At 36.7% G+C, this 17,470-nt stretch overlaps 1 protein-coding gene across 1 annotated transcript in view; it reads left to right on the plus strand.

The window, feature by feature from the left end:
- The first annotated feature begins 12,718 nt into the window (after positions 1-12,718).
- BRPF3 (bromodomain and PHD finger containing 3) overlaps positions 12,719-17,470 on the plus strand; it is a 31,035-nt gene continuing 26,283 nt past the window's right edge. The window contains exons 1-3 of the mRNA XM_070941462.1: positions 12,719-14,081; positions 15,515-15,671; positions 17,090-17,221. Coding sequence (XP_070797563.1) covers positions 12,733-14,081; positions 15,515-15,671; positions 17,090-17,221 — 1,638 coding nt within the window. The 5' untranslated portion in view covers positions 12,719-12,732. The remainder of the gene's footprint in view (positions 14,082-15,514; positions 15,672-17,089; positions 17,222-17,470) is intronic.

Consider the following 17,470-nt stretch of genomic DNA (forward strand, 5'->3'; position numbering starts at 1 on the left):
ATAGTCAACTGTGCATTACACAAATAATAATATATTGGGAAATATGAATCCTATCATCAGCACATATTTCACCAATTAGTTCAAAACAGTTCTCCACTTCTTCCCCTTCCTTTGTTGGTCGTATATATTACATGTCCCAATGCTTTAGTACCTGTAAATACCAGGAATGGCAGATTTTCTATATTATGGTGTCTAGATCCAAACATCTGTTTCCTCCCTTAGCTGCCTGTTTCCTTTTTGCTAGTAAAGCCCAACTCCAGTCCTTTAGCTTTAACAAGGATGTACATGCTGCTGTCTTAACTCCCATGTCTAACTTTGGGGCCTGAGGTAAAAGAACTTAGAGGTTTAGTATGCCATTTAAACCCACCAGATTTGCAGTATCTAGAACTGAAAAGTATTTGTTTCAAATTCTGCTTTCCACAAATCCCAAAAGGTAGGGGGGGGGGTTGTGGCAATATATCAACTTTTACCGATTGATGAATGAGCTGTGCAATACAAAGGAAGGGGAGTGTGAAGTGTTTGAAAACTATATCACTAGTCCTAGGTAAATTGGCATTAGCAAATATCATATCTTATTTAAAATCTGGAAGGGTAGCTAAGAGGCTGATAAAATTGCTTGAAAGCCTTAGTAGATTCCTTATTAAATAGAAAATATTACAGTATTCAACTGTAAATCAAATATTATTGCAACTTAAAGCAATATTTATGTATTTAGTATTTGTATATTCTTTTTGTTTTCATGTTGTTATTAAGCTTGGACATGCTTTTACTAGCCCTTAAACTGTAATATTTATATAATTAAATACGTAGATGAAGTTTTCCCTAACCATTTTCTCTCCATATCTGGGAATATTTAAATGAGAGAAACAATACAATATGGGGTGACAGAGAAGAAGTATAACTCTATAAACCTCTATAACTCCATTAGATTTGTAATGTTTGAGAAGAAAATGTTATATAGATTTTAGGCATGGTATGAGAAAGAATAAAAGTTCACTGGCCCCCAAAAGTCAAAATGGCCCCTTACCTTCTCTGAACCTTCACTTAACTGCAAGTTCCTATATAAATAATCCTTAATGTGGTTTATGAGCAATCACATTCAAAGTGTAGAAGAATAAAAAAAATAAACCAGATTTCAGATTTCACCGTAAGGATAAATCTAAAGTTGCATACATACAAATAGTTCTGAACCTTGTTTTTAACCATATTTTATGTACCTGGCTGTGGAATTCTGGGAGTTGAAGTCCATACAGTTTAAAGTTGCCAACATTGAGAAACACTGAACTAGAAGATTCAAGTTTCTAAGATCTGAAATGCATGATTAGATTCAATGTTAGATATTAAAATAATTAATAGGTATTGTAGGCTTGAACACGGTGAAGTCCTTGATGAGCTACAGATATTCTCTTCTGTTATGAGGTTTGGTACGAAATTGTTAAAAATCACATGCATGCTGGCACTAAAATGTCAATTGTTATCTGTCCAAACTATTTCCCGGACCAGTAGTTTCTTTGGAAAGAAAACTCTTCCCTCCTATTTGCATAGCTGTATTTGGGGTCCCACTGTAGTTGTAGTTGTGGAAATCAAAGAAAGTATATATTTAATATTATGTTTAGTTTGACCAACTGAGTACACGAAAATCAATACTGATGATTGGAGCCATGGAGAACCCTTCCCCCTTTCACAAAAATAGACAGTCAAAAGAGGCTATTCAGGGGGCAGCTGTCTTTGCTTTCATCCTGAATTTCTCAGCTAGGGTCTACAGGAAGCAATAAAACAGGCAGAATTTACAGGCAGTACATTTTGAATTCCAGAATCTTGTCTCTAAGTGGGACTTACTTGTGAGGATGATCTTGGATATGAAGGACATTGCTGATGGAAAAAAAATAATGCTGAATTAAAATGATACACAGAATAAAGTACTACTGCATGTATCATTTTAATTTAGCATTATCTTTTCCATCAGCAATGGAAAAACTTTATTCTGTTAGTTTATTCTGTAGTACCAAGAGCCTTGGTACTACAGTGGTTTAAAGCACCCTGTTATTAACACAGCTGCCTGCAATTTACTGCTGGTTCGAATCTCTCCAAGGCTCAAGGTCGACTCAGCCTTCCATCCTTTCTAAGGTAGGTTAAATGAGGACCCAGTTTGTGGGGGCAATAAGCTGACTTTGTATAAATATACAAAAGAATGAAGGCTATTGCTTAACGCACTGTAAGCCGCCCTGAGTCTCCGGAGAAGGGCGGCATATAAATCAAATTAAAATTAAAAAAAAAAAAATAACTGTAAAAAGCAGTGCGACAGCAGTACATAAGGGTACTTATAGCAGGAAATCCTATATCATTCCAGACAAATGGCTACTCAGTCTCTTCTTAAAAACCTCCAGTGACAGACCACCCACAACTTCTGGAGGCAAGCCATTCCACTGGTTAATTTTTCTTGCTATCAGGGAATTTCTCCTTAGTTCTAGGTTGGATCTCTTTGATAAGTTTCCTTTTGTTACTTCTTGTCCTGTCCTCAGGTGCTTTGAAGAATAGGTTGACCCCCTATTCTCTGTGACATCCTCTCAAATATTGGAAGACTGCTATCATATCACCCCTAATCCTTTTCTTTGTTAAACTACAGGTAGAAACACCTGGTTCCTGTAACCATTCATCATATGTTTTAGCCTCCAGCCCCCAATCATCTTTGTTGCTCTTCTCTGCATCCTTTCTGGAGTCTCAACATATTTTTTCTACCATGGTGGTCAAAACTAGATGCAGTATTCCAGGTGTGATCTTGCCAAAGTAGTATAAAGCAGTATTAACACTTCATGGGATCTTGATATTATCCCTCTGTTGATGCAACCTAGGACCGCATTGGTTTTTTGGCAGCTGCAGCACACTCATATTTAAGTGTTGACAACCAGGACTCCTAGATCCCTCTCACTATTACTGCTGTTGAGCCACATACCACCTATTCTATAGCTGTGCATTTGGTTTTTCTTTCCTAAGTGTAAAACCTTACTTTTCTCACCACTGAATTGCATTTTGTTGGATAGGGCCCAGTGTTTTAAGTGCTGATGCACTGTCTATCTTCTAAAGTGTTGACTACTCCCTTTCCCCCCAGCTTGGTGTTGTCTGCAAGTTTGATGAGTTTCCCTTTTATCCTCTAAATTGATCTAAATCAATTATAAAAAAAATTGAAGAATATTGGGCCTAAGAGAGAAACTTGGGATACCCCACTGCATGTAGATGTAGTTCCATTGAGGACTACATGTTGAGTGCAGTTGGTCAGCCAGTTATAAATCCATTTGGTGGTGAACTGATACATTAGAAAAATCCCACATTTTTCTAATGTATCAAGAAGTAGATTGGTCTACTTTGTCAAATCCTTACAGAAGTCCAAGTATACTATGTCTGCAGAATTTCTCTGGTCCACTAATTTGTCACTGTCAAAGATTGCAATAAAGCTTGTCTGGCATGATCTGTTTTTAACAAAGCCATGTTGACTTTTAGTAATAGGTTTGCTTGTTTCTGAATCATCCTTGAGCAGTTTTGCTATTAACTTCTAATTTTATATTTCCAGAATTATAAAAGAGAGAAAAGAAAATTGGTTGCAAATTATGGGAGCTCTTTGGTTCAAGTTAATAAAATTTCTGTATATTATGAAGCTCATGTGCACAACTAGATTATGAATGCTTTCTAAAAACATGGATTGATCATCATACATGATTTTTTTGTTCTCCTTTTTATGGGACCTTTAACTTTTCTCCCTGATGAACAAGTCTTAGAAAAATAAATGGTTAGTAACTATTTTGTAAACCTTTACTTGAATGAATAAAAAAATTTCCTGAACAAAAAAATTGTTTTCAGTCAGCCAGTCACAATCTGATGCCACTAGTACTATAATTCTCAGAGTTTCTGGAAATCACCTGATACCGGTAGGTAATGCTGCTCTTACCTTATGCCTTTCCCTTCCTCCACTTCTTTGCATGATTTCACTTTTTTTACTCGCATTTGCTTTCCATTTCCTTTTTTCCTTCTTTAACAGAAACTTTAAAGGATACATTCCTTTGCTGCATCTTCTGTATAAACAAAAATCTAGTGACACCATAAACAGTAACAAATCCATTTTCACATTACCTTTCATGGATCAGAGCTCATATCATCAAGTCATGGAATATAGCCCTGTAAGAAGCACATTAGAACTCTGTGAAGCTTCAGTTTGATCAAACTACCTAATTAAATCATGGAATCAGTTTAATGCATCTCATTGGGTACATTTGAATTCATACAGCTATTTGATAGACTTTTGTGCATCAAATCTTGGACAGTTCTTACATTCCCCTCTATAAAATATTCTGCTGTCATGGTAGGAATGAAGGGAGAAATGTAAAATGGAAAAATTGCTTTGGAATCTTTGAAGCTTTATAGTCCTTCCTTCAGTAAAGCAGAATATTGGTTTCTTATAAATGTTGCTTTTAAGCAATGAGATAATTACATTTAACTATTCAATAACTAAACTCCTTGACTAATGGCTAACCCTAACTCTATACATAGCGCCAGGCATTTCTTCATCTTTCAGAATCTTCTATTGAACCTGATACTTAAAATTGCTGGCATTCACAAATTTATACTACTGCAGTCTTCATTTTGGGAATGAGCTGTAGTCATCTGTGATTTATCATCTATACTTGGCTTAATAAATCATAGTTCATTTGGCTTTGCACAGTAGCTACAAATCCCACACTGACATGTGTAACCCATCACTGTTTAAATTCAGGCCTTGTGGTCTAATTTATGTACTTTGGCTGTTTTCTCTCAGAATGTTCAAGTATTAGAAAATGTGCACATTATTTTGTAATATATGTTAGTTGTTCTTAGTAAGGCTATTACCCAACTCTGTATTTTGTAGTTTTTGGAGCATCATCACTACTTTTAAATCTAAAATCAATTCTATATAACATGAATACATCTAGCAAAAGCACCAACCAATATTTTAGCAAGTGCAGAGAATTATAGAGTTTGAGGGGACCTTAGAGGTTATGTAGTCCTACCCTCTTTTCTGTTCAGGAACCCCGTACAGCATCTCTGACAAATGAATATCCAATCTCTGAAGAATAGCAGCAAAAGAGAACTCACCACTTCACGTGGCAATCTGTTCCAGTAGCAGTCAGCTCATATTACTGGGAGATTTATCCTAATGTGTAGCCTGAAAGCTTTTCCTTATAGTTTTAACCCACTCTTCTGGTCCTGCCTCTGGAGCAATAATAGAATAGCAATAGCACTTAGACTTATATACACTGCTCAAAAAAATAAAGCAGAACACAAGCAGAAGACATCCGAGATCTGAATGAATGAAATAGCCTTATTAAATACTTTGTGTGTTACAGTAGTTTTGTGTTCCCTTTAGTTGTTTGAGCAGTGTATAAACTACTGTATGTAAAGAACAAAGTATTTAATAAGGCTATTTCATTCATTCAGATCTCGTATATACACACAAACGCACACACACACACACACACACACACACACTTCACAGTGCTTTACAGCCCTCTCTAAGCGGTTTACAGAGTCAGCATATTGACCCCAACAATCTGGGTCCTCATTTTACCCACCTCAGAAGGATGGAAGGCTGAATCAACCCTGAGCTGGAGAGACTCGAACTGCCAAACTGCTGGAAGCTGGCAGTCAGTAGAAGTACTGCATCACCACAGCTGTTAAACATAATTCCACTCCCTCTGTGTGAAAGTTCTGTTGTAGTCCTTAAAATCATTGGGTTGTTCTCCCAAGTTCGGTGATAGGTTAGCTGTGCTGCCTGTCTCTTTGGGGTTCTTCTTTTTTAACATGAAATTTGGTTAGTTGGATATTTCAGATTCTTCCTCTATTGTTTTTCTGCTTTTAAATGGTAAAATATCCAGAGTAATTCTGGAGTTGAGTAGCCTTCAAATGAAACAAACAGACTGCTATCATATCTCCTCTCGGTCTTTTATGTAGGCTAAGCATACCCAGATCCTTTAGTGCTCCTCATAGGGTTTATTTTCTACACCCTCCACCATCTTGATACCCTTCCTATGAACTCGATCCAATTTGTCACAGCTGCTTTTGAAGGACAATGATTTGGATTTGCACTGCTGTTAAAGATAATATTTGCTTTTTAGCAGCTGCCTCGTACTCCTGGTACATGTTCAATGTATGATCAATAAGGTCATCCTGGTCCACCCTATTGCATTCTGTAGCATTCATTTTGGACGAGTGCTCAAATCTATCTATATAGTTTGGATCTTGTTTCACTAAAGTATTAATTATCATTCCCAGTTTCCCCTCATCTGCAAACTAGCACAAACCAAGTATAGTTTGTGTACAATTGAATTCAGAAGAGAAATATTGTACACACCTTACAACTATGCTTCCCTCTCTTGCCATCTTGCTTGAAGCCTCCCACCCCATTTCTTTTTGGAAGTTGCCTAATTACTAGCTTAGATTGGAAGAAGAAAAAGAAAGAAAAGTGCTTTGGACTCCCTTACTAATCTCCTGTTTCATGTTTGCTTATTTGATGAAGTAATTCAATCCTTGAATTATCAGCAACACTATTCTTTGATTCCTTAGAATTATTTTTTGTTCAGTAATGTAGGCAGACTATGCCCCAGAGATCTGACTGTGGAGTATAAAGAATGTATTATAAATATCTTTTAATTTGATATTTATGAATTTATGCCCCCTTACTATTTATTGAACAGATTTTTAGGTTATTCTTTAGTATTATAGTCAGAATAATATGAAGTGCTATATCGTTATTTTCTTCCTAGTGTTTTCCCGCAAGTGTAGGGTCAACTTTTTTTTGAATCAACTGAATATTGATCTATTGATTACAATGGGATTTGATCAACTGGCTTGTCGCTCGAGCCTGATGTCATTGGTTGAGAGGGAATGACTGGCCCAAAGTCACCCAGCTGGCTTTTATGGCTAAAGAGGGGCTAGAATTCTAGTTTCCAGCCTGATAACTTAGCCACTAGTACAAACTGACTCTCCTGTAGGATAATAAAAATCAATCAATCACAGAAAACCGCAATAGCATAGAAAAGCTAATATAATTAATATGTGTGGATAAGATTTGATCAGTCAGTCATATTCCTTGCTAGACTAAGTTTAATAGTGAGAACTGATTACTAGGTACTAATTGAATATTAGAAACTGAATGCTGAGAATTTCATTTATTTTCAAAAAAAATTATTCTTAATATTTGGACCAATTTGTTCACTATGAAATGATTCTGTAGAGTTATTTCTTTCTGCTGGGAGTATTATTGTGTTTTCACTTAAATATACGAGGCTTGAATGTGAGAATTAAATACCGTGTAACTTGGAATAAGTTGTTATTGCTAATCCAAATCCACTTCATAAAATTATTTTGAAATTGAAATGCTTTGAGTTATATGCATGCAATTAAATAATATATTATTGATTGCCTTACCCTCTGCTCTTGAAGCAGTTATCTTTGTAGTTGTCTGAAATACTGAAAGATGAGTTATATGATTAATGAATTTAGGGAATTACATAATAGCTTTTTGATTATTTTTAGGCCAAGAAATGTAAAAAAACTGCTATATTTTATTTATTAGACAAATGCTGGATATCCCTTTTATGCATTACATTAAGTACCATCAAAGATTTGGAGTTTTCTAGACAGAAATTAATAAGAGTACAGATAAAATCTAACAAACACATACAAAGCTGCAGAATAAAAATAAGACCAACAGCAGAGCACTAAAAAAGTAGAAAGATTCTAGAAAAACATTAACACTGTGTTTAAAAATTAACAGCCAAAGAATTTGGGGGTACCCTATTTTTATTTGCTTGAAGCATTCTGAGAAAGATACTTAAGATAATTTAACAATCTCAGACAATTTTTCTGATAATTTGTCCCTAACTCTGGTAGTTTTAACATCAAGTCTTTAAATTGGTTCCGTAAACAGCTGGAAGCTGTTGAATAACACAAAGCAGTTAGATAACATAATGGCCATCCTTATTAACAATTTCATTCTGTTTTGAATACAGTATCTCTGTCCATGTCAAATTTGTATTGGAATATCCATGTGATAAATACGCTTAAGGTTACGTTGACCCAAATGACAATACCAGCTCCAAGAGCACTCCCAAATGATAAATAATTTGTTAGGGAGAATCCAATCTCCTGGTTAAAATTTACTTAACCGGGCAGAGTAACTAAATGGCTTGGATAGTGCATTATTTGCATTTGTTTTAAGCATTATTTGTTGAACAAGTGATATTGGCTTGGTTTACACAATGCTAAGTCATAATAACTAAACCACTTTGTGTAACATCAGAAACATATTACATAAGTGCTTAGTGCACCATATAAAGTTATTCCATGTTGCCTGAAGTAGCCTAAAGCTTTATTTTATGGCTATCAGATCTAGGCTTCAAAAATCTGAATATTATTAGAGCATCTAAAGAAAATGCTATTTTTTGCCGATCAGATTATCTGATTTTTGCAGCGGAGATCCGGTAGCCCTTGTTTATTTATTCTATTTGATTACTGGAGCCAAGTTCAGCCATTGATTAAAGAGGATTGAGAAAGCTGAGTGTAGTCCAATGATGGCGAATCTACAACACCCATGTGACAGGCCGTGACATTTTGGCTGACACACCACCATTCACCAACTCCCAACAACTATTCTTGAAAGCACACTTCATTCTCACAAGATTTTTGGAGGTTGCGGAGACTGCACAAGAATATGGTGTGAAGCTACTTAAAGAACAAAGGCCTTGTGCAATCTGGAGATAGATTGGGTAGGCCTGCCAATAAAAGAGAACACTGCCTGAAGGTAAGTGGTGTGCCACAAATCTGGAGATCACATAGTTGGACTGTATTTTTTAAAAATAAATACGGGTAGTCCTCGACTTACAACAGTTTATTTAGTGACCATTCAAAGATACACCAACACTAAAAAAGATGACTTATGACCATTTTTCACTAGAAAACTATTAGAACTATTGCAGCGTCCTCTGGGTTATGTGATCAAAATTCAGATCAGTGGTGGGTTGCCCCCGGTTTGCACCGGTTCTATAGAACCAGTAGTAAAACCGGCGGGAGGCTCCGCCCACTGACCCCGACATCATCAAAATGCTTCGCATACGCAGAAGCTTCTGCACTTGTGCAGAAGAGTGCATGCGTGTGTGAGCGAAGCAAGCGCACATACACGGCCCCACTGCGAACTGGTAGTAAAGGTAAGTAGAACCCACCCCTGATTCAGATGCTTGGAAACTGATTCATATTTATGACAATTGCAGTGTCCCGGGATCATGTGATTACTTAAGTGATTCACTTAACAACTGTGGCAAGAAAGATAATAAAACAGGGCAAAATTCACTTAACAACTGTCTTCCTTAGCAATAGCCATTTTGGCCTTAAGTCGAGGACTGTGTGTAAAGAATTGGGTTTTTGTTTTTTTTGTTTTTTCTTCAGTGAGGGTGGGAGCCTCAATTGGAGGCTTTTAAGAACAGCCATTTGTTTGGAATGGTATAGAAGTTGGACTAGGAGTCCTCCAAGGTCCGTTGCTTCCAATTCTGTTATTATGTTATTTTCTGAATTTTTGACATGCCAAGGCCAAAGTTTGGCCATCACTGGTATTGTCTATAGACATTTCAGTCTATATCCTTAGATATCTTTTACCTTGTTATAAAAGAAGACATTAAATTCTCTTATTGAATTTAACCCTTGATGACAACATACAGGCAGTTTTTATGACTACGTGATAAAAGTACCTTTTTTCCTCAGTTCCCCACCTTAGTTACCTAAAATTCCATTGTGGTTCTCTTACAATATTAACTGGTGATTTAATGATGTGGCTACATTGATTGTAACATTTAACATTCTCCTCTAGCCTTTTAATAATAATTTTTTAAATTGTGGAATATTTTTAATATTGCCCTTTTATGGGTTTTTTTTTTTTGGATACTGCAGAGAATCATGGTTTGTGATATGGATGGTCATATAAATAGGATGGATAGTAGGATGGAAAGAGACAGACAGACAGAAAGACAGACCTACAGACCACAGCCAGCCCTTTAGCACTTCTGAGAGTAAACTAATTCAGCTCAGTGCTGCCATCTGCTGAGGTAGTAGAATCCTAAAGCAGAACATTAATTTCCAACATAATCTTTGGAAATGGACTTTCCCCTTTTGGGGATGGAGGAGGTGAAATGTGGAAATCACATCATATTTAGATATTTCCAAATCAATTCTGATACTTTTAGCTACAGGAGAAATCTTTATATGCTACAGAGTATCGGTGGAGGATACTTTTTATATGTTTATTACACGGAAGTAAAATTACAATATTAAATAGAAGTCAGTAATGTGAGATTGGATCTCGCTTGATTTAAAGCAGCAGAAAGTTTCACAGTTAAAAATTTTCTAGGAAATCTGTATTACTGATAGTGTCCCATGGTAATTTTCTGCCTAAACAAGCAATGTATGTGTAACTGCTGCTGTAAACAGGATTAAAAAGTTCCTAAAAAGGATACCTTCCAACACATGCAAAAAGCTCGTTTTTTATAACAGTATGTACCTGTATACAATAAAGTGGTAGTTGATGCTTTCTTTGTCTTTCAGGGTGCTGTGTATGCTGAACATTTTATGTTTAGTCTAGCTAAACTATCTTGTGATTATATGTGGTTACAAAAATGAAAACCTTGGATTCCATAGACATTCTGGCAATCCTTTTTCCCTTGGAAGACAGATACATTAAGTTCAGAAGTTACAAGTTAGTGGCCAAAATGTTTGTTTTCTACTAGTAACACCGTAGCTTGTTATAAACTGATTTTTTAAAAAACCCAATATAATACTTATTGACATAGAAAAAAAAAATCCTATGTGTCTGTATTCACATATTTTTCTTGGCAATTAGTTTCTAAAGGTTTTTCTACTTCTAATGGTTTGGCAGCTTTAGAAAGCTCATTTATTTAAATTAAATTGCCCCTGAATAATGATTACACCTTTCAAAATAATAAGCCTGGGAGCCAGGATTTGCTTTTTGTGCAAAACGAAACTGTAGGCCAATCTACATTAGGAGATTTTTGTTTTAACAGGAGCCTTATCTGACAATAGCTGTTTGGCACTGTTATTTAATTTCATAATGTTTACTGTGCTTCAAACATTAGAGTCAAACTTGATTAGATTCTAGTCAAAAAGTATAATTCCTAATTTTCATGTTTTGTTTTGATTAAAAGGTTTTGCTCACATTGAATACTAAGTTTTCTTTTTGTTACAAGGAGTCATCTTAGTGAGCTTTAAGCTCTTCAGCTTCTCAATTGGAAGGAGTTTGAAAACATTTGCTTATGCTTTAGATTAAATGTAGGTTGCTGTGATGTTGGAACCTAGACAAACTGGTTTAGTGTAATATATATACAAGCCACAGCAAGTCTGGTTTGCGGTCTGGTTAGGAAAGGAAGTATTTGGAAACCATCCAGTTGAAGTTAGTTGCAACGTTCTATGTTGCCTAGAATAGGTAGCATCGTTATAACTATGGATATGTATCTTAAAGAAACTAGCCTCAGGAATCATGATTTGAAGAGTAGATGTTTTAATCTAGCCATGGTTGGTATTCATGATTTTTTTAGGTTAAAATATTTAGCTGTGTTCTTTAGAGTAGCAAAGAAACTCAATTTCTAATGTCCAAAAGATAGCCATACCCATTTGAATATTATGGCTGCGCCAATAGTTTAGTCATTCTCATTTATTTGTAAAAAGAATTAGCATGCTTTGAAGCATCTGCAGCCTTAAATCCCAAGAATATTGTGATATTACAAATAATATTAGAAAAACTTCAGGAATATTACAAAAATGTCAGGAGAGACTGATTTTGAAGGAAGTGAGATGATATATTATTAAATAAAACCTGTTTATTGCCTGGATCCCAGCTTGTGTTATAATCATAATTTGGTTTGCTTGGCTTTGATGTAGGCTATTATGAGAATCTTGTCACTGTGGGAATCGCTAACCACTTAAATAATATTGATAAACTTGCAAGATTTCTTGTGTGAATATATATTAATAATTTTGGTTCCCATGACTTTGAAAATTTTCACCCCAGCAATGGATTAGGATAAAAGTGAGGTTAGCAAATGCAAGGGTAACTGTACACTTGATCGGAGGTTGTGGCACTGAAATTGGGATATAAGGTGTTGTTCTAGATTTAGTTGATCATATTTATTCTGTTTTTGTTAGATGTCATTTGTGAGCCACAAAGGATGACCATGTAAAGATAAGCCACCATGTAGGTTTTCTAAACAAACAAACTGGTGTCTATAGAATCCAGTGGTGGGTTGCCCCCGGTTCGTACCGGTTCTATAGAACTGGTAGTAAAACCGGCAGGAGGCTCTGCCCACCGACCCCGACATCAACAAAACGCTTGTGCGCGGCCCTGGTGCAAACCGGTAGTAAAGGTAAGTAGAACCCACCCCTGATAGAGTCCCCTGGTTTATAGCTTATACAGTATATTGTCAAAATTTGACCAGTTGTGCTTTATTCAATAAACTATGGTTAACTAAACTGCTGTTGGGTGTGCTTTGTTTCTAAGTACCACTAATTAGAAATCACTCCAAGCAATTCATCAGCTAATAAGTTAGACTCCATGTACTAAAATGATGTCCACATGCTTGAATATAGTGGTGGGTTCAAACTATTTTCTGTTGTACTATCCTATAGGTTTTCTAACTTGCTGCTATGAGGAAACCTCGGAGGAGGTCCAGGCAGTCTTTAGAGGGAAGACGTTCTCCTTCACCATACAGTTTGAAATGCTCACCCACCCGAGAGACCCTGACATACGCCCAGGCTCAGCGAATAGTGGAAGTCGATATTGATGGCCGTCTCCATCGCATCAGCATTTATGATCCTCTAAAGATCATTACCGAGGATGAGCTAACCGCCCAGGACATCACAGAATGCAACAGTAACAAAGAAAACAGCGAACAACCCCTTTTTCCTTCAAAATCTAAGAAAAATCAGTGCAAAGGTAAAAAAAAGGAGACATGCGCCAAACATGCTTCGGGAGCATCTTTTCATCTACCACAGCCCAGCTTTCGCATGATTGACTCTTTCAGCCAGCTGGATGCACCACCCTTGCCTTCAGCTTACTATCAATATATTGAGAAACCACTCGAGGATGTTGATGCTGAAGTGGAGTATGATTTGGATGAGGAGGATTTGGCCTGGCTTGACATGATCAATGACAAAAGGAAGAGTGATGGGTATGGGTCAATTTCTGCAGAGACTTTTGAATTGCTACTGGATCGTCTGGAGAAAGAGTCGTATTTGGAGAGTCGTAATAATGGAGCCCAACAGACTATGATAGATGAGGATGCTGTTTGTTGTGTTTGCATGGATGATGAATGTCATAACAGCAATGTCATTTTATTTTGTGACATTTGCAACTTGGCTGTGCACCAGGAGTGTTATGGAGTTCCCTACATCCCTGAGGGACAATGGCTTTGTCGCTGCTGTTTACAATCCCCTTCCCACCCTGTTGATTGTGTCTTGTGTCCAAACAAAGGTGGAGCATTCAAACAGACCAGTGATGGTCACTGGGCTCATGTTGTTTGTGCCATCTGGATCCCAGAAATCTGTTTTGCAAACACTGTGTTTCTGGAACCCATTGAGGGAATAGAAAATATCCCGCCTGCCCGCTGGAAACTAACTTGCTACATCTGCAAGCAGAAGGGCATGGGAGCAGCTATACAGTGCCACAAAATGAACTGCTACACTGCTTTCCATGTTACCTGTGCCCAGAGAGCTGGTCTCTTCATGAAGATTGAGCCCATGAGGGAGACCAGTCTCAACGGCACTACATTTACTGTGCGCAAAACTGCTTATTGCGAGGCACATTCCCCTCCTGGCACTGTGAAAAAAGGACATGCAACTACTGCTCATGAAGGAGATGAGGACATTGTAAAGAATGTGACAATGGAGAGGGTCAGTCCCAAAAATAAAAGCAAAGTAAATTGGAAGCAGAAGGTGAAAAAGGAAAACAGTGCTTCTGCACCTCTGCTAATGGTCACACAGATCCCTTCTTACCGGTGAGTGGCACAGCTGTTCCAGCCATTGTTTCAGTATAGATCCATGGCCTAGTAGTCTATCTTCCCTGGTTTCTGCTTCCATCTCAACAGACTTAACCTATGTACAGATTCCAATTATTTACATCCTTCCTTGTACAGTAGTGGCCAAAATTGTGGAAACATTTTGGGAAAAGTGTATTTTCTAAAACTAGCTAATAACAGCACTTTTTTTTTGGAGTAGTACCATAAAATTATATATCAATAATTTTATAATTAATTCTTATATTCTTAATCAAGAATGTAATGCAATCTTTTATTAAGGATTTGCTATTGGAATAGCAGTTACAGCATAAAGAAAAGTGAAACACATAGAAAAAAATGAGATATACAAAAATTATCACCATAGAAAAAATGAAATATACAAAAATTATCACCATGTCAGTTAATACTTAGTTGGGTATCCTTTAGCATGAATTATGGCCTTACAACGTCTTCCCATGGAGTGAACCAAGTCTTTTAGTTCTGCAGCTGTTATAATGTGAAACCAAGATTGAATTGATTGCTTCTATTAACTGGGTCGCTTTATTGCTGGGTCGCTTCTGACTAACAAGTTTCTTTAGTCGGCTCCATAGATTTTCAATTGGGTTAAGTCTGGCCTATTCCAAGGCCATTCCAGCAGTGGAATATGATTATCTTAAAACTCAAAAACAAAAATGGTGTTAATTAGCCATCAAACCTTAAAAATACACTTTTCCCAAAAGGTTTCCACAATTTCGGCCACTACTGTAGAATAAACAATCCCTCCAAAATGGCTTATAAGGCATTTAAAGAGGCAGATAAAAATAAATATTATTTGAAATGAGCAAATGAATAAACTTTTAGGGTCCCTTCTAAATAGCCAGAACAGGGGGAGCGAAGTCTAGCCTTCCTTCCCCTCTCTCAATGTCTCTCTCTTTAGGGATCATTCTACAGGGTGGTTGTTGGTAGCAACCCTGTGGGAGGGGAATTAGAAAAACTTATCTAACAGATTTCGGGATGAATGAGGCAGCCTTATTATGTGTTTGATTGTAGCCCCAGCCCACAGCTAACCTTGTTTCTTGAAGTTTATATTGTACAAAAATGTTTTTTGAAATACTAAATTGCTTTGGTTAATTAAAAGTGTGAAGTAAATTTTGTTCGTTTGAGCTCATTTGGTGGATGGGCATAGCTCATTTTACTATTACTGCTGCTGAACTGGATCTGTACAACTGTTTCTAGTGGCATTAATTTTCTAGTTGAAAATCCTCTAATCTGAGATACTGCATAGTTTGTATTTAAAGCTCATGTGACTAGAGAATTAGGCAGTGGTCCATATTGCCTGAAGTAGAGGACTTACCATGCCTCATGTGGATTTGCGGAATCTGAAATTGGATTTAATAAGGGATAAGCTCTTTTGATGCTATTATTTTCCCCAGGCTGAATAAAATCTGCAGTGGACTCAACTTCCAGAGAAAGAATCAGTTCATGCAGAGGCTGCACAATTATTGGCTACTGAAACGTCAGTCAAGAAATGGTGTACCACTGATACGGAGGCTACACTCTCACTTACAGTCCCAAAGAAATGCAGAACTGGTATAAAAATTTTTCATCATAATAGTGCTGCTGGAGTAGTATGAAAGAGAAATGTTTGGTAAACTGAATGGGAAGGTTTAGGAAAGAATTGGATGAAAACAATCCTTTCTAGAATAGCTATTGTTAGTTAGAATAAGTTAGTTAACTTTGAAAGTTTGAATGAATAGTAGTAATGCAATCATTAAATCTTCTCTTACTGGATGCTTCCATTGCATAGTTCCTTTACTATCAGTTATGGTTGCATATCATCAAAATTTTATATTACTCTGTTTCCTCTGTTACTCTGTAAGACATCCTCTGATAATAAGCCCAATTGGGCTTTTGAGCGCATGCGCTTAAATAAGCCCCGCCTGAAAATAAGCCCTCCCTGAAAATATTTAAACACATGCGCAGCTGGTCCCCGCCATTTCCTCTGGTTTCCTCCATGCACCCCAAAATAATAAGACCTCCCCGAAAATAAGGCCAAGCGCTTATTTTGGGGTTCAAAAAAATATAAGACAGGGTCTTATTTTCAGGGAAACACAGTACACAATATAGAAAAGAGGCAAAACCAAGATGAGATACATTCATGAAACTATTCCTTAAGCCTGGAAATAGATAGATTGATAGATAGATAGATAGATAGATAGATAGATAGATAGATAGATAGATAGATAGATAGATAGATAGATGATAGAGGTATTTCTCTTTAGCCAGGTTCTTCCTAGATCTATTTCTATCTTAGTCTCCTTGGTCTCCCAATGGGCAACAGGGTGCTTGCTGGCTGCCTGAAAAAAGCCTAGAAACTAGTGGATTGTGATTTCACTGAACTAGGGCTGTATAAAAATCTTGGTTTACGTAGGAAGAACCTGGCTAAAGAGAAATACACATAAAGGCCTACAAAAAGAAAAGAAAATATATATATATATATATATGTATATATACAAAAATCATAAAACACATATCTACCACAAAAATGATAAAAGCAATAAGCAAGACATTCAGCACAACTGAGAAATGGGACTTGATCCACATCTGGGATACCAGACTCGAGCACAGAGCCATGCCTTCTAGGCTTAACAAAAGACCAATGAGAAGAGGGCTGACCTAATTTCCAGAGGGATGATATTCCAGACGGCAGGTGCCACAACAGAAAAAGCTCTTCTCTTGGGCCCCACTGGCCGACACTCTAAAACAGACAGGACCCAGAGCATCCTATTGGACTGAATGGATGGATCAAAAATAACCTGGGAAAGACAATCACATAAGCAACCTAGCACCAAGAGTTAAGATTCACTTGGGTTAAATCTTTATGGTTAAGCATTAGATACTGCATTTTAGGTAGATCCTAATTGTGAATTATTGTGGAGAGAAAAAGAAAATTGCGAGATGTGAAGTGACAGAATACAATCTGTAGCAATAAAATGTTATCTCCACAGAAGGAGCAGGATGAAAAGACTAGTGCAGTAAAAGAAGAGCTTAAATATTGGCAGAAACTTCGACATGACCTAGAAAGAGCACGGCTGCTCATTGAATTAATTCGTAAACGTGAGAAACTCAAACGTGAACAGGTAAATAGAAGCATGTCTTGATGGTGCTTTAGCATCATTTCTGTATATTAATTGCTACTGAAGTTGCATATGCATTATAGATTTTTATAGCTACTGAAGGATGGATTAATTAATTCATCATTAATTAATTAATTCATGAAATTTATTTGCCACTCATCTCATATTGAAACAACTCCAGGTGGCATATAAATATGAATAATATTTCATGTTGATTAGACCAAGAAAGGGGATTATATTAATTATTTCTAT

Source organism: Pituophis catenifer, unplaced genomic scaffold (assembly GCF_029215685.1).
Source record: "Pituophis catenifer annectens isolate HBS135680 unplaced genomic scaffold, rPitCat1.0.hap2 SCAF_3, whole genome shotgun sequence".
Lineage (NCBI taxonomy): Eukaryota > Metazoa > Chordata > Lepidosauria > Squamata > Colubridae > Pituophis > Pituophis catenifer.